Raw genomic sequence first — 23,056 nt, forward strand, 5'->3', positions numbered from 1 at the left:
ATGTCTTTATTATTTAGAATTTCCTAATTACTTGCTCAACAGGGGTATAATCTCCATTTTGAAGTATTTCCAGAAAATCATAGGTTCTAATAGGAAGGCTTTCAGCACAGGAAAGCTTGCTTTAGATACAGGATAGCCGTATTTAAACATCACAACCTTTTTCATGCAGCATACTAAAAAGGACTTTCCCCATGGTGCCAAATAACAATCCCCATAGAGGGTGAAACATTTCAGAGTTTCCCAGAGTTTCCCAAGTCATGGAGCGTCCATACTCAAGCACCACCACACCCAAGGATAAGGAGGTGTCCTTATAACACCATAAAGAGTTTTTAAATGTTATACCAGGAACGCCATCAAGGGGGGAGCAATTGTTGAAAGTGTAATGCTTTAACTCGCCTTCAGGCAGGGCCTAAACTGAATGGCTTACAGACAGTCGACTACACAGCCGAGATAATAGAATCCGTCTTTTGATTCCTGCCACTTCATTACAGTGTGTCAGGACCTATTGGCCAATGCCCCATGTGGTGAAATGTACAACCACAGTCTTTCAGTGCTCTGGTCTGGCTCCACCTGCCAGGATGGCCATTGGCTCCACATGATGGGCAGGATAGAATATACAGCTTCCCAGTCTCAGTGGTGCTTTGCTTGAGCTCTGGAGTGTCTTGCGTTCCTAGCCTTGTTTTTCAATTCTGACTCCTACACTTGGCTTCTGATTGTTGTTTACTCTTGACTCCTGGTTCTGACTTGCTCCACTGCCTCCCGTGGACAAGTGCTTCTATGCAAACATGGTGGTTTTGTCCAAACTTTGTTAGCATTCACTGAGCAGCAGTGGGGTGATTGACTACAGCTACCAGCAACTTTTCTTCAATGATCAGAGATCCAGACAACGTTATTTTAATCTCCGGTACTAATTTCAGTTGATCTGTCAAAATAAGCAAGAAGAAGTACTCCATTTCGTAGCTGCCTGAAGGCAGTTTCAGAATTAAACATTGTCTGTGCTCTACAAGAATCAGTCTCTTTGATGCTTAGAGGACTTTAAAGTGTTTCCAAGTAGAGATTGGCTGACAAAAGACAGATGTAACTCCGGAGTTATAAGGACATCTGAAAACTGCCGTAGAGGATGCGTTCACCATGGCACAGCAAATACAGCAAATCATGCAGGGAGATGATGAAGGGTTGAAGTAGACATGATGATGGAGGCTCCATGGGAAAGAACTGAGTGCCCGCAGTAACAGCTAGAGATGGATAAATCAAGTTTGCAGCTGAGTGGCTCCCAGGTCCGGGACTTGGGGAGTCCACTGATTCTGGATAGGACCGCACATGAGTGCATTTTTAAAAAGTGTATACTGTATTAGTGCATATTTAAACTATTATATGTGCAACTTGTGTACAGTTTGGCCTAATACACATATTTGCAAGCAATTCATTTTAATAAAATGCATTTTTAGATTTTCACTAATATACACATTTTATACCCACTTTCCCCTAATATACACATTTTTATCCTGGGGGGGGGGGGAGGTTGGTGAGCAGTACTGTGAAACTGAGATAATTGTGAATTCTGCATAAAACCGCATTTCCCAGCAACTGGTATTCAGAAGTACACTACCTCTGAAACTGCAGGTAGAACAGCAGTCTCCCATGGCATCTATTTAAATTATTGAGTCTCATCAATTCAGGGAGATGGGATGAGCATCATAATGCAGAAGTAGGGGGTTGTGGTTGGGGTTGAGTGTTGGGTGTACCCATATTTATACAGTATATTTATTGGAAAAATTTCTCTTCCTAGACCAGGGCAAGTGGAGTGGAGCATGTTACTTGGGTATGCACATTTGTATTAGAAAGAGAGAGTTACCTCCGTACCTCTGAAATTTTTCTTGGTTCATTCATTTAAAGGTAAAGATGCTTCAACTGAGCACTCCCACACATTTCTACTTGCAGCGGCCACCCAGGGCATCTATTTAAATGCTGACCACTGGCAAAGATGCCATTATCCATTTTCCCTCCCCCCTACCGTAACACATTATAAAAAACCAGTCATCCAACAAAGGCTACAGCAGCTTGAAACCAATAAACCTTTTTAATGTCTTGCTTTGGTAGCTCTCTGAAAACGGAGGCACTGGGATATCAGCATCAGCGGCTTTCAGGGCAAACACTGTTAGCTTCCCTTGGGAGCCGCCGTATGCCATGCTGTGGAATAATTAAGAGCTTTCTGCATCAAGTGAAGATAAAACTTTCTGGCGGCACATTGGTCTGCCCCAGGTATTGCAGCAAGTTGAAGTCTTTTTTTTAAAAAAAATTGTGTTAGTGGCTCAGCATGCACTGCAAATGTCTAGATACTGGGGCTTAGAGTTGAAAGGCAAGATCAGGTGGACATAATTGGTAACTTTGCCCGCTAGTCTTGTTGGTAAAGCACCCTGCTTAAGGTGAATTCTTCAATCTTGGAAGCGGTCCTGGGACTATAATTAACTACTTTGAGGAAATCAAGCAGTCACAAACAGAATACTCTGGGCACAGGCTGGATAGCTCAGTCAGTAGACCATGAGACTCTTAATCCCAGGGTGCTGGGTTTGAGCCTCACATTGGGTAAAAGATTCCTCCATTGCAGGGGGCTGAACTAGATGACCCTCGTGGCCCCTTCCAACTCTACCATTCTATGATTCTTTGATAGTTTGGTTCTGTTGTTATGCAGCAGGTTTTTCCAGCTCATGTGAGATGCTTCCAGTCATAGAGATGTTTTTTTTCTGGACTGATCCTTCTGCACCTCCGCTTTGGAACTCCCTGCCCGTTGATACTAGGCACTGCCCTGTTTTTGGCACCTGGCAAAAACTGCTTCTGTTTAAGCAAGCCTATTCAGACAGTGGGCAAAGACATTTTTATTCCCCCCAGGAATCTCTGGGATTTGTCCTCTGTCTCGGGTCACACCCACACCATACACTGAAAGCACTTTTATGCCACTTTCATAGTTAAAGTTGGTCCCAAAGAATCCTGGGAACTGTTAACAAAGTTAAAGTTGGTCCCAAAGAATCCTGGGAACTGATGAGAATTGTTAGGAGATGCATCACAGAGCTACACTTCCCAGCGCCCTTAACAAACCTTGATCTTTGTGGAGGAAAAGTAGGATATAAATCTAATTAACGAACATTGCAGCTGATTCTTGGCATGGACCAGTCTCTCCTAACAGATACATCCTAGGCATATTTACTCAGAAACCCCACTGGAGGAGCTTTTCTCTCAGGTATGTATGCATAGGCTTACAACCTAAATCAATCATTTGCTCCCCTCCATCTTCAGGCTGAAACGTCATACATGAAAATGCAATCAACAAAAGGTTATTTAAGTTATTTGTAGCTAGCCAGCACTTAACCCATTCATCCAGAGCAGAGCAAGTCTAAAAGACTGACACAACCTTATCAAATAAAGGGGCTTGTTTCCCAGAGAGTATAAACAACAATAGCTAAGTGGTACCACTGTTTTGCATACAGAAAGTCTGGTTCCTTATTCATTCAATGGTATCTCTTGGTATGACTGGGAGAGAAAACTTTCAGAAATTCTGCCAAGCAACAGCCGGACAGTGTAGCATAGCTGCCAACTTTTCCCTTTTCTCGCGAGGAAGCCTATTCAGCATAATGGAATTTCCCTTAAAAAAAGGGAGAACTTGGCAGCTATGCAGTGTAGACGACTCTGAGATAACTGGAGCAATGGTCTGTTTCAGTATAAGGCAGCTTCATATGCGTCCCTCTGTGTCGCCGCCCCCCCCCCCCCCGGAAAAAATACTGGCCTTAGCAATCACTCCACAAAAAGTATTGTGTAACTTAAAATCAATCAAACACAGAGCTCCCAAAGATGGTGAGATCAACCTTCAGTATAGGCAAAAAAATATGTATCATGCTTTTATTTTATAATACAGTGCAGTCCTCCAATATTGGACTGGATGGAATTTGGTCTTGCTATCAGAGTGGAGTCAGACACATTATTTTAGAACTGCACAGTGCCTCCAAATGGAGGGTGAAATTTGCTGCTGCTGCTGCTACTTCTTTATTTAATTTCATTTTGTTTTGAAGGTTGTGGAAATCTCGGCAACAAAGAGGCTTCCATCCTCAAAAAAATCCTTTAAAAAATCTTTAAATGTAATTAGGTAGCCAAAGATTTAAGTTCTGCGTGCCCTTTTCCAGGGAATTATGGAATTGCAAACTATTCAGCCTTATGATATCATCAGGTTCACTGTGAAGTCCCTGAATGGTTGGGATCACATAGTAAAGAAGTCCTATTTGCTGAAGAAGCAGGACAGTGCCACTATTATTACATGCAAAAAAAAGAAAAACTTTTCAGAGGTAGGGATTCTGGGTTAACATTCTGGGGACCCTAAAAGTACTTAACTTTGCCCTCAGTTTCAAAACTGGTATACATTTGACATAGTTTTCATGTTTACTTAAACAAAAAACTGAATTTTGTGTTAAGAATAAAAATGATGGCATGAGTCAAAGTAATTCCACAATTAACTTAGTTTTGAGTGGAGACTCAGGTACCCATGGCCACTGGATAACTTCACAACCTGTTTACAAATATTGTTCATTTTGGCACATATTTTATAAAAATTATTTAGTAAGATCACTGTGTATTCCCAACAATTTTTGCCCTTTAGTGAGGGCACTTCTCTGCAGTAACCATTTGACTGTATGGATAAACTTCCCACACTGGGAGTGGATCCATTAATTAATGTGCAAGATAGAAGTTTTATACGCAAATTGAGCAAATAACCTTAATCACTGTTATTAGACTTAATTGCTATGATTAGACTATGCTAGGAACAGGCCCCAGCTCTATTCATTTTGATATCTCCCCAGCCCCCACCCTGCTTTTCTTTAAGAAAATAAATTGACCACTGTAATTAAAAGACAGACAATGAAGATGGATACCTGAATTATCTGGATGGAAAAGCGGAGGAGAACTGGCTATTGGTCCTTGCGGATGGATGCAGCTTGCTGAAGACCTCTGGCTTGTAATCAAAATCCTGCTTTTTGCAGACGGTAATCTGGAAACTGCTCCCAGTCCTAACTGAGGCCTAAGTATCATTGCAGAGCGATAAAAGCTTGGAGGCACCTCATAGTTAGTGTATGGTGGAGGACAAAATTCTCCTTTCACAGGCCTTTCCCCAACCTGCACAAATATAAATACAAAAAAAGTTACGGCAAGGAAGGTATCTTGAGAAACAAAATATATGGTGTTTGCATAACTGCTTATAAGAACAGAGATCGCTGCTTTCCAGCATGATCATTGGTTTGGTATGTAGAGGTGGAAAATGCAACAATCTCTGAATAGAAGTGATAGACTACCTTTCACAACAGAACATCAAATGGTGGCGTTCCATTAGGATTGCTTGGAAATTATTTGGTAAGGCTGAATACACAGAAAGGTTACCTACAGTGCAATACTATTGTTTTTGTACTTGGGGAAAAAAACCCTATTTCAGCTTTTATGGTATGTCTACAAAACACCTAGAGACACATGCAAAAGGTGATTAATATATACAGAACTGTCGTACCTTGGAAGTCGAACACCTTGCGAGATGAACACATTGGCTCCCGAACGCTGCAAACCCGGAAAGTGAGTGTTGTGGTTTGCAAACATTCTTTGGAACCCGAACGTCCGACGCTGCTTCCACGGCTCCCAATTGGCTGCAGGAACTTCCTGTAGCCAATCGGAAGCCACGCCTTGGTTTCCAAATATTTTGGAAGTCGAACGGACTTCCGGAACGGATTCCATTCAGCTTCCAAGGTACCACTGTACTCTCTAAGTGTCTCGATGCGGAAACCCAAAAGCTGTCCCAGTTTCTGATTTGTTCCCAGAATGTCCCTATTTTGTCCGCCAGCACTGCCAAGTGAAGACAAGGGGCGGCAGCAGTCAGGGAGTAACCCATTGCCTCTCCATGGCTGCCAATGCTGGCGTCCTCCTGTGGGGAGCTTGTAGCAGGCGCTGGAGAATAGGCAAGGAGGAGGAATGGCCGCTGCCACCAAGGCTCAGCCCTGTGTGGTGTGCCAGCTCTGAGGGGCAGGGAGATAGTAAGACCACCCTGGGTGGGAAGAAAGGGGAATCGGAGAGAGGCTCAAGAAGTCTTGATTTAAAAAAAAAAAAGAAATGGTTTGTGCATCCGCGTCTAATCCTGTCCCTTTCTGAAATGTATTTATTGCTGTACATTTCTCTTTTTGCAAATTTACCAAAGAATAAAATAAAATCGGGATTAAGGGGCTTTCTCAGAACGGTGGAAGGTGTGTGTGCTGTGTCCCATTGCCTCTCTTCTAATAGGAAATGCTCTGCAGGAGGAGGGACAAAGATGGGGGGGGAATCAGTTGGTGCGGGAGTGAGAAATGTTCCTTTTTTTCACCTGAGGAATGTTGGAGGGCATGTTAATAACAACAACCAAGTCTCATTAAGTTCATTTGGAAATAGAATTTCTGGCTAAATCTGCACTCATGTAACACTTACTTAGGACTGAGTGGGGCTTCCTTGTGAACAAACAGGCAAAGCAGTGCTATTTTTCTCCCCATGAACACCTCCCTCGTTCTCTTAGAATGGCAATGGCGCCCACCTGAGGGGTGCTGAAAGTCCTGATGCAAAGGGAATTGCTACAATCCTACACACATTTGCGTGGGAGGAAGCGCCACAGGCTTATTTCTGAGAAGTTCCGTATGTACAGGATTCCACCGCTCAGCAGGGCATTTTAACCACCTTTGTTCTATATTAGACAGTAAGCTAGTGAAGCTCTTATATGTGCTTGTTGCCTTTTGTTTTACAGAGAGGAATTGGAAAGCATTTAGCAGGGAAAGTAACTGGACACTAATGTATTGGACACTCAGATGCTTTGATTAATGAGAAATGAATTAAAAGGTGGTATCTAGTAACTATTTAAATATAAATGTATCAATGTAGACAAAAGAATTAATCTTCCTAAATTTATGTATGTTATCCTGAATGGATTTGTGGTGGTGATGGTGGTTGTGTGAGTGATTAATGGATCCCTCCCTGTGCCTGCCCCTGCCCCAACCAAGCAATAAAAAAATGGAATTTCCACAATAAGATACTGGCCCTGCAATGCTTTATATGCAGGCCATGATTCACATATGTAATCCTATTGGAAATGAGCATTTTCCATTGCTGTTCTTAGACTTGGAACTCTCTCCCCTGTGCTGTGCAGGAAGTGTCATCTGTTATGTGTCTTAGATATATTCTGAGGACATATCTTGTTTGCTGAAGCTTTTGCCAGCTCTTAATGCTGGGCTTCGTAACTTTTGCAGAGTTTTATTCTGGTTTTAGTGTGAGAAGTTTTATATGGGTGGTTGTATTGTCATTTGCTGTTTACCATTTAGAAATTGGGCTGCAGTCTAAATTTTATTTCTAAATAAATCATTGCTTTCAGTTACGCCTACCTCCAAGTAATGGGCACAAGTTGTGCTTTTTTTTTCTGGGGGTACTCAAGGGTACAGAATACTGGCATCTTCCCCTCCCCGTGTTAAAAGGGTGGCACTTTTCAATGGGACTTACTTAGAGGTAAGTACGTATAGAATTGCAGTCAAAATCTCTCCCACTGACATCAATCGATCTTTTTTAAGTGATTAATAGTAAGTAGACAATGTATTTATCAACATGTAGTGGCATCAAATTCATGTAATTAAACTGATCCCCTTGTGTGTAAAGACTGCTCCCCCCATAATCTAGGGGTAGGGAATCTTAGGCCCTTGGGGTTTCCCCCGGGATGCACCCTCTTTCCCCAGGTCGCACCAGCATTGTTTTATACTGTACACTCAATGTGTACACTCAATGACTGAACTCACTGATCTTTCTGGAAGCAAGTGGAAGCATTTTTGTTTTGACAAGCTTTTGCAGCTAGATGAAAAGGCCTCTACCATAGGTGTTTATTTTGTTTCTTTTTAAAACCTATACTCAGTTGTTCCTGTAGAGTTTTGTGGGTTTTGTTTTTGTTTTACCTTATTTTTGCTGTTTTTTAAGGCTAAGTCTGCAAATTGCCTGTGGAAGGTAATTCACGAATTAATAAATAATAGTAACATTCACATTCATCACTACACTCGCTTTTGCCTCCGGCCCCACCCACCAGTGGCATGTGGCCCCTGGGAGATTGTCCAGAGGGGAAAGTGGTCCTCAGGCTGAAAAAATGTCCCCCCCACCCCTGCAGAAAATAACTCTGCCTGCTCAGTGCTTGCTCTATTTCCCCCCAAAGGGAAATTGCTCACTAAGGGCACTTCTGGGTGACCTGCTCTTAAGCATCAATCCTGATTTCTTAGCAAGGTGATTAGGCAATATTGGCTATTTAAGGAGCATTCACTTCGATTTGTTTGCAGAGGTGCTCGACAAGGTTGCTCTAAAGTACTTTTTGCTGCATTTCCCCCATCGTTTTTCTTATTGCAGGAGGTCCTTATTTGGGGGGAGCTGGTTTGTTGTGCAAGAACTCGAAATCGGCTTTCATTGGGCAACTTGAATTTGTCAGTTAAATCAACAAAGCCCACCACTGCAGGGCGGAATCCTGCATAGCTTTGGAACTTGCCCAGGGAAATATAAACTGCACCATACAATCTCTGATATTTCTACTCTATTTCAGTAGATGCTGGCATGTGGCTGCCATATGGAAGGGGAGAGAGAGAGAGAGAGAGAGAGAGAGAGAGAGAGAGAGAGAGATGGCAGCGAACATGCTGGTTCACCTTGTCAACCCAGCTCTGACTTTCCTATAATCCTGGCGAATGGTTACACCTGGAAGTGTCCTGCAGGCAGCTCCTGGAAGACAAGAGCCCCAGCAGGTTTTTTGCAAGGTTGCTTTTGAACATGTGCAAAAAGGGCAGGGCAGCAATTTTAAGAGAGCAAACAAGCAAAACAGACAAATGCAGCTGCGATCAGGAATCACGTAAAAATACAGTGCTGGGGAATATTCAGGATTAAGAAAGGTTACTGAATGGTTGTTCAGTTTGCCAACGCTCAATTTAAAGCATCGTTGAAGGGGAATCCGGTTGGTGATTTAAGCTACAAACTAGCATGATCCGGCCATTATTTTGCACTTTGCTTTTAAGGTTTTGATTTAAAAAAACAAAACAAAACAGCTTGGAAGGCAGAGCCAGATTTATTTTAGAAATTAATCATGAAAAATTGCCAAAAGCTTAATATGCAAAACTACCTAGGCCGCTTGATTAACTTTGCTGCTAATTTACAACACATTCTTGTGTCATGTCACTGCATTTTCAATTATTTATATACATTTACACAATGCAATTTAATGACAGCTGTAAATCCTTTGATCCTTGTGGCTACAGTGCTCCAAGAGTACTATCATGCTTCCATGAATGAAAATCATTTGGTGTTTTTTTTTCCATTCCTGTAATCTTGGTGTCAAATATGTAGGAAAGCATATGGAACACGGGATCTAGGCTTTATATCTGCATAATCTTTACTTCCTGCTCACATAGGTCGCCAATTAATTTCAGCCTTCTGAAAGTTAATTATATGTAAATAAACTTAGCACTTCTACAAACTATCTGAAATGCTGTTTTTAACCATCGCCATGCATTTCAGCATGTTACTTGCTTACATTTTTAGAAAGGTATGCTTTTTCTCCAGAAGTCATTAATGAAACTAGCCTATTTCACTTTGGTAAAACCTCTTCCCATTAAAATAAAATAGATAGATAGATAAATAGATAGATAGATAGATAAATAAATAAATAAATAAATAAATAAATAAATAGCACAGGGACAGAACAGCTACAATGAGCCCCAGCTACTTCTCATGTTAAATGGAGACTTCATTATATACGCTGTGCTTTAATAGAACATGTCCATTCAGCAATAATAATTTTTTTAAAAAAAAAGGAAAGAAGAATTGTGCAAATACCTGGTTAATACATTTTTAACCAACTTGGTTTATCTATGCAAGGTGAGAGGGGTGCTTGCTTTTTATCTTTTTCAGATGGCACAGCAAAAAGGGGATACATATTGTTTAGCAGAAAATAAAAAACTGAACATTTACGTGGAGCAAACGCTCTTTTAAAGTTGTATTTGTGAAAGGAATTTTAAAAAAAGATTTATTCTGAACTTGCCATGTTTGTGGCCCAGTGCAATGACTCCTTACGACTACTGCAATGTGTTTTAGATGGGCTGTCCCTGAAAGACTTCCAAAATGCAGCCGCTAGGTTACTAACTGGGGCCAACTATACAGAGCATATCACAATCACAGTGTCTGACACTGTGGTTCCCCTTGTCCTGAACAGGACTGAATGTCTGTACAGAACTTCTCAGAACTTCCCAACCTCATTGGGGCAAAGCCTACTTACTGTGAAGAGTTGCTAGGATCACTGGCCCTGTGCTGTTTTGGTTTCTTTGAATTGAGAGTTAACTTCACTGGCACCGTGTTGTTCATCGCTGACCTACATCTCACTCCAGCCCCTGACAGATAACCCCCCCCCCATGTGTTTATGCACTTTGGGCTACGCTGCAACAATCAGGGGCTACATACAAAAACCATCCTGTGTGCCTTACCTCCTGGATAAATTTTTCACCCATTTGACCAAAATGATGGCTTGGGGATTTAATGCCAGACACCACGAGTCCAGAACTGTAAATCCGAGGCTTCTGCAAGTCAGGTTTAAACTTGTCATAGAGAACGGTGCCTGGTTTAATATCTCCATCGTTCAAAGCCTTCTGCTCTGTGCCCATTGGCATGCTGCAAGGAGGTGCCACATAGGGTAATCCAGCTGGGGCAAATGCGTGGTCAAGGTGGCTTACTGCCTGGGGATTTCTTCTGATGTAAGTGATGATCTTAGGCCTCACATGTTTGGGCTTGGGGATGTCTGGTTTTATCTCAGGCTTGTCTTCCGGCTTCTCTATGCCGTTGCTCTCCTCATCGTCCTTGGCCAGATGGGAGCCCTTAGTATGGATGAGGATGGGTTTGGGGATGCCACTGTTACAGGGGGTCTTGTTAGGCACTTTAGGGGATAGGCTTAGCAACTGTGTGTCGTCAATGGGAGGCAGGACCGCAGAGGGTGGCAGCTTGTCAACATGAAGTGTATAGAGACCCTTCAAGCCACTGCTTGATGCTGTGGTGTGATTACTGACATTCACGGCCGCCACAGGGCGCAAAGGCGTCGGGGCACATAAAAAGGTATCTGTTCTTCCTGGTATTTTACAGCTCTCCGGTGTGTCGCTTGAAAGATTTCTCTTTACAATGACCGTCTTCTTGCTCAGAACTGAAACACTTGTAGCATCTAAACCACAGCCCTGGATATTAGAATGGCCATCTGACGCATTCTCTGCACTAAACGCGTTTGGTTGATCAGAGGTGAGCATCGCCACATCACTATTCCCTTTGACTAGTTTGCTTTCGTTACTGTTTAGAAGTTTGCAGTCTGGCAGATTTGTGTTATGCATCAAAGGCATATGCCCACCAGCTGCTTGAGTGCAACTTGCGTCAGTATCATGTAGGTTTTTATTTCTTGTAGGTGTCAGCTTGCCACTGTGTTTGCTGTCACCAGCAAAAGGCAATGCAGAATCCTCTTCTTTTTCAGATATACACGCACTCACTTGGTTCATCGACCTGCTGTCACTAAGACTACCTCCCTTTCTTAAACCTTGGGAGTTATTACTATTACTTACCAGTCTGTCACTGGCAGAGTCAAAGTCCTCATTTAAATATGGATTCTCTGCTTTGCGACAAGCTTCCTGCAACTGATGTGATTTCCCCTTGTATACTTCAGACCCATAATCCTTTTTATTCTGCCCTGCAACATTATTTTCCTCCATCTGATGTCCGAGAAATTCAACTGGCGTATTCCTGTCAATTTTTTGCTGACACATACTCTGAGACTGAGAATACAGAGGGCTTTTCAACTCCGCCTTTCCTCTCTTATCGCCCTGGTGATCTACTTGTGCTTCTGATCTACTCCAAATTTCAGTGGGTTTCACAGTTAAATGTAGATCTATGTGAGCAGGGTGCGGTGTGCTTTGTTTGTTGAAATTTGCAATGTTGTCCGCAACATTTGTTGCTGCAACATTTGGTTTCTTCGTTTCTGAGGTAGAGGGTGGCTTAGAATAACGGACAATGTTTCCCTCGGAGGCGCTATCAGTTGGACGAAACACCACGCCTAAAAAGTGGTCTGTGGATGTTTTCCGAGATCTCTCCATGTCCCCAATCAAATGGTGCGAGGTGTCAATGGAATCCAAGGATGCAGAAAGCAACCGCTTGCCTGATACGCGACCTACAAATTCTTTCCCAAAGGCTTCTGTTTTAGCCATCAGTTTCCTTGATCTCCCCAAGGAAAGGCGCTTTATCCCTTCTGGCTCAATCCTTCTAGGTGCTCTCTCCTTTGAAACGTGCTGAATGAGATCAGCATCGCTTTTTGAAAGAACCACTGAAAAGGTCTCATTTGTATTAATCCTCAGATTGGACAAACTATGTCCCCGGCTAATAGGGAGTAGTTTTGCAGTGTCCTTCACCCCATCAGTCCTGTAATCCTTATGCAATTCCCTGCTGGTGGTGGAATGCAGCCTAAACTCTGATAGGCCAGTAGTAGTGCCCTGAAGTCTGTTCCTCTCTGAATCTAACTGTGTGTTATTTTCTGTCTCACCTGTATTCCGGCATCTAGTTTCTCCTGACAGATCATTTGTCCTTAATTCCCTTCCAGAGGTTCTAACCTCTGGTGTGATTTGGTTGGCATTCGTGTCTCCAACAGTCACCATACGTTCATTGTTATTCTTCATCTCGTTTCTGTTGCCCTGCAATAAATTGTAACATGACTTATTGGGAACCAGCGGGGCACTCATCTTCAGACTTTAAAACGCCAGTTCTCTCACCGCCCAAGTGAGAGGCCACTCTTCTCTAACCGTGTGGGCCACTGAGCATGCTTCTCTTTGGGGGAGTCAAGGTACAAAACTGCTCAGTTGGGGGGGGGATCCTTTGCAGACAGCACAAGCCTCTTGTCAATCACATCCTTCGGATGTTTCAGTCATTATAGGGACAGAGTGTTGATCCAAGAATCCCCCACAAAAAGAGAGATGGGTTTTAAAAAATGCAAAAGACATCCATTAGGGTCCCTCTGAATGACAGTCCATAGAACCTGTAAAAGAGAGAGAGAGAAAAATAGTTAGCCTATATCACATAATAGAGATGCAACTCTATGTTCATAATTTTGGATCCAAAATGATTCAGACTGGTTTCCCTCCAAACCAGCTTCAATCCGAATTGAGAAAATTAATGACGTAGCTGTGTTTTAAGTTGGTAATTGGGGGAGGGGGTTATTGGTCTGTGGTTTTTGTTCTTGTTGTTCTCATGTTTTGTGGCTTCTTACAGGGACGCAGGTGGCCCTGTGGGTTAAACCACAGAGACTAGGGCTTGCCGATCAGAAGGTCAGTGGTTCGAATCCCTGTGACGGGGTGAGCTTCCGTTGTTTGGTCCCACTCCTGCCAACCTAGCAGTTCAAAAGCACGCAGTGAAAGTAGATAAATAGGTACTGCTCCAGTGGGAAGGTAAACGGCGTTTCCGTGTGCTGCTCTGGTTCGCCAGAAGCGGCTTTGTCATGCTGGCCACATGACCTGGAAGCTGTACGCCGGCTCCCTCGGCCAATAACGCGAGATGAGCGCCGCAACCCCAGAGTCGGTCACGACTGGACCTAATGGTCAGGGGTCCCTTTACCTTTACCTTTATTGTATTTTTATATACAAATGAATAATAATGCAGTACCCAGCCTTTGCAAACTCTTTGAGACTTATTTGTAATGGCAAGTGGTATAAAGATATATTTCAAAAACTTTCCAACTAAATACAATCTTTATATGATCTTTATAGTGATGGGGCATGGCTCAGTGCTAAACCACAAGTCTGGCATACAGCAGGTCCCAGATTCAATTCTGGCTCTCCAGTTTAAATGAAGCCAGGTGTGGTACGCAAGGCGGATTCAACAGCAGAAATCACAAGGCAACACAATAAGAATTGATGGAGGGAAGTGTGTTCTACTCAGACAAGCTATTTCCTTTCATTACTTTCAATGACTTTTCTCATGTACGCTGATTCTGAGGTGCCAACATCAATTCAAGCACATTTAGGGAAAGACTAAAGGAAAAGGATTAGGCAACAGGGCCAGATGATCTGGCTCAAAGCAAAACAATGATGAATCCGTAATTGTTGGTTAATTCTTCTTCACTTATCTCAGAGAGTATTTCTGCAGTAACATTTGCTGGCAAAGGAGTGTTTAAAATGAAAATGGATCTCTAATCAGAAATGTGAAGGATAGCATACTAAATCAACTCTTTTCTTCAGGAAAAAAACACTTTTAATGCCTCTTCAAATACAGTAGTAGTAAGACCCAGTGCAAATTTGCAGTGTTAAACTAATAATTTATTACATGTCAAGGTATATTTTTGTCACTAGAGGTATAGCCGGCCTCTGAGACTGTGGCTGACACAGCAGCCACAACCATACCTGGATGGGGATAGTCTTGCTTTTGCACAAGTAACCTTCCATTTGAATTGCTGCAGTGCATTATCTGTAAGGCTGCCCTTGAAAATGGTCCGGAAACATCATTTAGTCCAGAACAGAGCAGTAAAATGGTTATTTGGGACTGCGAGATATGAACATACCATGCCAGCCCTTAATAAGTTTCACCAGCTATGGTTGAGTCAGGGACAAATTAAGAAAATAGTTTTGTTTTTTTACTGTTCTGGCAAGATAGGCCAGTATTTAGAATGCTGATGAAGCTCAGTACTGATCATTGATCATGGAACTTTGGATCCTGGACCCTGCCCAGATAGGGGCACAGCTGAGCCCCTGGGGTGCAGCTAATAGAAGGCGCTCTGCACCACTAAGGCCACCTGAACCTCCAGAGACAGCAAAGGATCCAGAAGGACCCTCAAGCTGTGTGCCCAGTCCTCCAGAGGGAGTGTAACCCCTTCAAGAGCAGGCGACCTCCCATCCATCTCGACTTGGGAACTGAGGCAGTGCCTCAGTCTTATCTGAATTGAGCTTCACTTTGTTGGCTCTCATCCAGTCCATTACCAAGGAAAGGCAATGGTCCAACACATCCACTGCCTCACCTGCAGATGTAAAGCAGAAGTAGAGCTGTGTGTCACCAGCATATTACTGATAATGTACTCCCAAACTCCAGGTGACTATGGTACCTGAGGGATCACCTCTTCCTTAGGACATTTTTGCTGTTTGAGTCAAAGGTCAAGGTAGCACCGCCATTCCATGTACAGAAGCTGCTCAGACTGCCAGCTGACTCTTACTTCAATACTGGTGATGGGACAGTGTCCTCCTGAGAGCAGCTTAGGTCACGTGATCCATGCAACTTTCTTTCACCAGTCTTGCTCTTCCCTATACTTATGCCTATCAGGCCTCAGAGATCATCTCTGGTTGTCCCACCACATGAAGGAACCTAGTGCTGACAGGTTAACAAGATAGCCAATTCGCAGCATATTAACTGGTCTGTGATGGAAAGAAGTGTCGTAAAACTTTCTTTAGGCTTCTTCTTCTTGCATCTTCTTAGTACCTTACCTATTGTATGCTACTCACAACCACTAAAACATTGCTGAAAACTAGATGCCAAAAGCTATCTTGCAGTTGCATAGTATAGCTTTATCTGATTTTTTCAAAAGCATTGAAGTAACCATTGTAAATAATGTATTTTAGGGAATTATGATAATGTGGAGTCTATTATTGACTGTACAAACATGTATACTCTAGATAAGGCATGCCACAACATCTGTGCTGGAAAACTGCTATCTAGTTGACTCAGGGCTGATTCAGTGCTTTACGTGGTGAATGAGTTTGCAGGTGCTTGCCTCCCAGTCGATATCCATGACGTTCATTGACATAAGTCTTTCATTTCCGGTGCTGCACGTGATGATGTTGCAGAGACTCTAACCGATGCAGTTTGAAAAGGCTGACTCAACACAGGTAAATACAGTTCAAGGATCCTGGCTTTTAACTGAAAATGACTTAATATTGTGAGCCTTTCCTCCCTGTGGGACAAAAATGGATCATGTGAGCAGCCCTAGCTGCCAAAAGAGAGATTTTGCAAAAGGGGATGGAATCCTCTTGGTCACACAGTGAACATAGGACATGCCCACAATATGCCGATATAAAATAATTATGTATTCTGAGATTTAGCATAGAATTTGGACACCATACGTCAGGAGCCGCCAACGTTTTGGGTTCTGTTATGTACTGAGCTGAATCCTAGAACAATAGGATTCAGTATCAGCGGGAGCTACCCAATCCAACTCCAGGTGGAAGTGAATCCGCAACCTGATTGGCCTGCTGGAGCAGCCAATCAGGCGGCTGGCAGAAGCGAATCTGCTACCTGATTGGCCTGTAGGAGCAGCCAATCAGGCTGCAGGCAGAAGTCAATCCACAATATAATTGGCCCACAGGTGTAGCCCTGAAGTAGCCAATCACGCAAGGCCCATTGTGTAAATAATGTATATAAGCAGATGGTTTTGGGAAAAGAGCCATTCTTCTTCTCCTCTTCTCCTTGATGACTATGAGCTGAATAAAGAGCATGAAATTCACTCTCGACTCCGAGTACATTTCACTGGCGACGAGGATGGGATCCTGCTGAGCTGACCGCCACCACGCACTGCACCGCAGCACCGCCACCTGCTGCACCGCTGCATCGCACTGTGCATCCAGGCTTCAGCTCCAGGACCCAAGGAACCCAGAATGGCAACCGACAGCAGCTTCTCGCCATTCAAACCAGCATCAGGAGACTGGGAAGGGTACGCCGCCCGTTTCAACTTCCTCCTGCAAGCGAAAGAAGTCACCAACGATGCCATGAAGAGGGCGACATTCTTCAGCGTCTGTGGAGAGGAGACGTTTGAAATCGCCCGGGCTCTCCTTGCACCTAGAGATGTCGCTACCGTCTCTTACAAAACAATAATGGAACGGCTGAAGGAGCACTTCTCACCACAGCCCTCGGTGGTAGCTTGCCGAAATGCCTTCTACGCAAAGCGGCAAGCCCCGGGGGAAACCATAACTGGGTTTGTGACCTCCCTCCGCCAAGCCGCCCGGCTATGCAACTTCTCAGAGTTGGAGAACATGCTTCGTGACCGCCTCGTCGGTGGCCTGAGGGACGAGATGTTGCAACGACGCCTCTACGCCAAAAAAGACCTCACGTTCCAGATTGCTCTGGAGGAAGCCCTGGCAACCGAAGCCGCCGAGAGGTCAACGCAAGAGGCACGACCGGCCCCGCCATCCCAACCGAGGGTCTACCACGAAGACCTCACCGACGAATCCGAATCTGACAGGGAGGAAGTACACCGAGTACAGCGGCGCACTCAAGCAGCACACACACCACAGCAGCCTCGACGAGAAGGAGGGAACTGTGCAAGCTGCGGGGAGAACCACGAGAGGAGGACCTGTCGTTTCCGCAACGCAGAGTGCAGGCAGTGCAGAAAATTGGGACACATCGCCCGGGTGTGTCGGGTTCGACTCACCCGTCGACAAGCATCAGATGACCGACCCAGGAGCCCCAGGTCACACGGCACCATGCACCAAGGCAACTCGACGGAGATCACGGACTACCAGGTATTCCAGTTGCCCCATCCCAGCACAGAGAAAATTTATATAGAGGTACAGATAGAGGGAGCCCCATGCCGCATGGAGCTGGACACGGGTTCAACTCTATCCATAATCTCGGCCCGAACATTAAGGGAACTGTGCCCTAATGGGGGTCCCAAACTAAGGCCGGCCCCATTCACCCTCCGGGACTTCCAGAAACGTAAGGTCCCTACAATGGGGGTGGGGACCTTCAGGGTGCAATATCGAGGGCGAAAGCAACAATTGGACTTGCTGGGAGTTAAGGGCCCCTACGTTAGCTTACTGGGACTGGCATGGTTTGGACCTCTGGGGCTAGCCGTTACCGGGGTGAACCGCACTAGCTTACAAGTGGACGTGGACGCCATATGCAAAGAGTTTCCAGGGGTTTTCGATGGGGCATTGGGACGATATACAGGACCCCCATTGCCCTACAGCTAGACCCCGCTGTACGACCCATCAGGCACAAGGCCCGCCGGGTCCCGTTCGCCCTGAAACCCCGCATAGACGAGGAATTGGACCGGCTCGTGGAGCAAGGAGTACTGGAGCCGGTGCCCAACGCCCCCTGGGAAACTCCAATTGTCACACCCGTCAAGCCTAACGGTTCGGTCCGCATCTGTGCAGACTACAAATGCACCATAAACAAGGCTCTCACGGCCCATGCATACCCAGTGCCAGTGGTCAGCCATGTCCTCGCCACCCTGGCTGGGTCAAAAATCTTTGGCAAACTGGACTTGGCCCAAGCGTATCAACAGTTGCCTGTGGACGAAGCCACAGCAGAGGCTCAGACGATTGTGACGCACAGAGGGGCATTCAGAGTAAAGCGGCTGCAATTTGGCGTTAGCGTGGCACCAGGCATATTCCAGAATCTAATGGACTCTCTCCTTAAAGGGATTCCTGGCGTCACCCCTTTCTTCGATGATGTACTGATCGCCGGGCCCACACCAGAGGAATTTGAGGACCGCCTCCGCTCCGTCCTGCACCGTTTCCAGACGGCGGGCCTCAAGGTGAAGCGGGAAAAGTGTTTACTGGGAGTGCCGCAGGTGGACTTTCTGGGATTTAAGGTGGACGCAGAAGGGGTCCATCCAACCGGTGACAAGGTACGGGCCATTTGTGAGGCCCCAGCGCCCAAGAGCAAGCCCGAACTTCAGTCATTCTTGGGACTATTGAACTTTTACCATGCCTTCCTTCCCCATAAGGCAGCGGTAGCGGAGCCCCTACACAGACTCCTAGATAAAAGGGCCCCTTGGGTGTGGGGCCAGCGACAAAGGGCCGCATTCCAGGCAGTCAAGGACTTGCTCGTCTCGAACTCGGTCTTGGCACACTTCGACGAGAGGCTGCCAGTGGTGCTGGCATGCGACGCCTCTCCCTATGGCATCGGCGCTGTCCTGGGACACCAACTCCCGGATGGAAGAGAGGTGCCGGTGGCATACTTCTCCCAGACGCTTGCTGCAGCCGAACGAAACTACTCACAGATTGACAAGGAGGGTCTGGCAATCGTGAAGGGCGTAAAAAAATTCCATGATTTCTTGTACGGGCGGCCCTTTACCATAGTGACTGACCACAAGCCGTTGCTTGGCCTGTTTGCCCCCGAGAAGCAGACCCCCCAAGTGTTGTCTCCACGTGTCCTCAGGTGGTCAATTTTCCTTGCCGGCTACCAGTATGCACTAATCCACCGCCCTGGGAAGGCGATGGGCCACGCAGACGCCCTCAGCAGGCTACCACTACCAGAAACAGGCCCCGACCCAGCGCCTGCGCAAGAGGTTATGACCCTGGAGCTGCTTCCCGACCGACCCATTCAGGCACAAGAAGTTGCGCACCATTCCACAAAAGATAGGGTCATCTCCCGGGTCCTGGACTGGGTGTGGCGAGGATGGCCCAGCAGCAGCCCCGGGCCAGAATTCGCTGGCTACACAAACCGCAAACATGAACTGTCGGCCCACAAGGGGTGCCTGTTATGGGGAAGCAGGGTTGTTGTTCCCCAGCCCCTCCGCAAAAGGGTCCTCACAGCCCTACATGAGACACACCCAGGGGTAGTGAGGATGAAGGCCCTTGCCAGGAGTTATGTGTGGTGGCCGGGGATTGACAGAGAGATAGAGGCCTGGGTCCAACACTGCCAGACCTGCCAAGAATCCCGCCCGGATCCCCCAAGGGCCCCAGTCCAGCCCTGGGAGTCCGCCCGACATCCATGGTCACGCTTGCACGTGGACTTCGCTGGCCCCTTCCAGGGAAAAACATTCTTCATAGTGGTGGATTCCTACACCAAATGGCTGGAGGTTGCACTGGTACCGTCCACTTCTACGGCGGCAGCCATCCGGGTACTACGTAAGCTTTTTGCAACCCACGGGCTCCCTGACACCCTCGTCTCGGACAATGGAACCGCATTCACGTCAGAGGAGTTCCAGACCTTCACAGCGCAGAACGCCATCCGCCACATCCGCTCAGCACCATTCCACCCTGCCACCAATGGCCAAGCGGAGCGCATGGTGCGGACCACCAAGGACAGCCTCCGCCGCATGACACAAGGGGACTGGGAATACCGCCTTGCCGCATTTCTTCTAGCACAGCACAGCACCCCAAGCACAACGACGGGCCGGAGCCCAGCTGAACTACTAATGGGCCGGCGCCTTGCAACTAGACTGGACCGACTTCACCCCGACAGAGCTCAGGATGAGGTAGTGGTGGGGAAAGGCAGGAACCCCCGGACATTTGTGGCCCAGGACGCAGTGTACGCAAAGAATTTTGGGGCAGGCCCAGCATGGGTACCCGCCACAGTCACCAAGGTGACCGGTCCCGTGTCGTACGAGGTACTAACGGAAGGGGGGCAATGTTGGCGCCGCCACTGCGACCAGCTACGGCGACGATTCCCAGGAGGAACCCGGGAGGAGAGCGGGACAGAGGGGTCCCAAGGGGACAGCAGGGCAGTGAGGCCTGTAGAGCGAGAGGGGTGGGCAGGGGAAGCAGAAGCAGTAGGCACAGAGGGGCGCCCCGAGGCTGGAAGGACACCGGAACCAGAGCCACAACCTAGTGGTTCAGTGGCGCCAGACCAGACAGCCCCGGCACAGCCAGCAGCCTCGGAACACGAGCCAGAACCAGAACCCCTGACCAAGGAACACCCCAGGCCACAACGCACACGGAGGCGGCCAGCAGACCTTGGGGACTACGAATGCAACTTCCCGGGCAGGACTGGAACTTAGAGGGGAGGAGTGTTATGTACTGAGCTGAATCCTAGAACAATAGGATTCAGTATCAGCGGGAGCTACCCAATCCAACTCCAGGTGGAAGTGAATCCGCAACCTGATTGGCCTGCTGGAGCAGCCAATCAGGCGGCTGGCAGAAGCGAATCTGCTACCTGATTGGCCTGTAGGAGCAGCCAATCAGGCTGCAGGCAGAAGTCAATCCACAATATAATTGGCCCACAGGTGTAGCCCTGAAGTAGCCAATCACGCAAGGCCCATTGTGTAAATAATGTATATAAGCAGATGGTTTTGGGAAAAGAGCCATTCTTCTTCTCCTCTTCTCCTTGATGACTATGAGCTGAATAAAGAGCATGAAATTCACTCTCGACTCCGAGTACATTTCAGGTTCACTAGACACATTTGGAATGTTGAGGAAGTGCTATGGACACTATTCACAAAATGGCTATGACAAAGGGTGTGGTATGACACAGAATGGCTGCCACACCTAAAAGAGAGGGCGGGGGGAAGAGGATCACGAAAAGGTATGGGCATGTCCCCTGCCCCCACCCCCAACTCAGCCCTCCTACATCACCCAGCATTGCACTCACTCATTCATGGAGAGAAATTCTTTGTACCTCTCCTTTGTTCAGTGTTCTGTCCTAGTACCCAGGAAAATGTGGACATGTCTGAAAGGGCATGTTTGTTGTAAGAGACGCTGAGCCCATGCAAGTAGAAACTGATCTGAAATGAGCCTCTCATGCATTGTGGATTTTTGAGGGGTATATGTTGAGACCTTTTACAGGCACCAAATCTCAATGCACGTTATAAAAACAACCCAAGCCAGCACAAACACCCTCTTTTTCTTTTCTTCTTTCTCTTCCCTTCTTCCTGCTAGGAAGGAAGAAGGGGGAATTGCTTCCATTCCTGCAAGCTGTTAATCTGGTGATCAAATCAACATTAGTGTGAACCATGCCAAAAAACAGCAAATGCATCAACATTCATTAGATTCCAAACAAGTTTCGCTTTTGATCAGTAGCAACCCAGTGGAATGGAGAGAACTCTACACAATAGGAAAAAACCACAGTCTGTTAAGTGTTTCCCAACATAGCCACTGAACTTCTATATCATTGATAATTCTGTTTCATATCATGCTCTGTATATAAATGAACCAAGTGATTTGTTTCAGTTATGTTTAGTTGTCTGTGGTTTTTTCTTTTCATGCGAGCTTCACTCCCTACTCTACTGGGTTACAACTGAGCAAAACTGAACCTTGATTGGACTTGAGTGAATGACTGACTTTGAGCACAGTATGCACTAACATTGATTCAATCACCAGATTAAGACAACCTGCCTCTGATTGATTTCTCCCAGTTCCTCCATTCCACTGCATGTCAAGTCTTTCCAGAAGTTTCCCCCAAAATCAGAAGAGGCTGCTGTGGTCAAGAAGGGGCAGGAAATTCTCATTATGTGATCACAAGCACTGGGCACTGAATACAACCCAATAACAATGGCGCAAAATGTCATAATTTTGTGCTCAGATCTAGCAACCCAAGTGTGAGCTTATGCCACTGATAACATTTTTTTAAAGGAACAGGGCTTTCATTACCATAATGTAAGCAAAGGAGGTTGGATATAATATTTTTCTAAGGCAAATAACTAAGAACACATTGCTATAAAGGAAGAAACGCATACTCCGGATGTTACTAGCAGTGGAGGGCATTTTATGTGTTCCTGAAATCTTGTAAAGTCTTCTTTCCATGGGTTTTAATTGCTTCCTCTGTATTACATGTATATCTAATCGTGTTTGAGCTTTCATCCTCTTTCCTTCCCACCTTACTTTGTGGTGTTCTATTCCCAGGACAAGTAATGCAGAAGTCTTTTATCTTAACCCTTGGGGAAATTATAGAGCCTGAACTTGGGGTACTGTAATATCAAGTCTACCTCCTGCACTGCATTCTCTTTGTTAACCAGAATCTGCCATGCAAGCTTAGCTTTCAAAATAGCAAGAACAAATTTAGCTGGTGTTAAGGGCTCCTTAGAAACATATTGCTTTTGCACCACAGAGGCCACTCTGTCCAGAATGTGTCTTGCACCAGATTCTTGCACTGACCCTGTGTATGTGCAGCCATTTCTTCAGTGTCATTCACTTATATGTGTCAAGGCACTGTTTAAAAATATAGGGTGAAATCCAGTGGTGTCTGTTCTCCAGGAACTGATTTATTCACCTCCCCCTACAATCCTCCTGCTAGATCAGTCAAAATTGGGAAAGGAGTACGGCAAGGTTGTATATTGTCT

At 45.8% G+C, this 23,056-nt stretch overlaps 1 protein-coding gene across 1 annotated transcript in view; it reads right to left on the reverse strand.

The window, feature by feature from the left end:
• The window catches only part of MTUS2 (microtubule associated scaffold protein 2), a 193,896-nt gene extending 180,884 nt beyond the window's left edge, over positions 1–13,012 (reverse strand). The window contains exons 1-2 of the mRNA XM_060273810.2: positions 10,539–13,012; positions 4,920–5,160 (exon numbers count right to left, since the gene is read on the reverse strand). Coding sequence (XP_060129793.1) covers positions 4,920–5,160; positions 10,539–12,818 — 2,521 coding nt within the window. The 5' untranslated portion in view covers positions 12,819–13,012. The remainder of the gene's footprint in view (positions 1–4,919; positions 5,161–10,538) is intronic.
• Between the last annotated feature and the right edge of the window lie 10,044 nt (positions 13,013–23,056).

The sequence above is a fragment of the Zootoca vivipara genome, chromosome 4, assembly GCF_965207765.1.
Source record: "Zootoca vivipara chromosome 4, rZooViv2.hap1.1, whole genome shotgun sequence".
Lineage (NCBI taxonomy): Eukaryota > Metazoa > Chordata > Lepidosauria > Squamata > Lacertidae > Zootoca > Zootoca vivipara.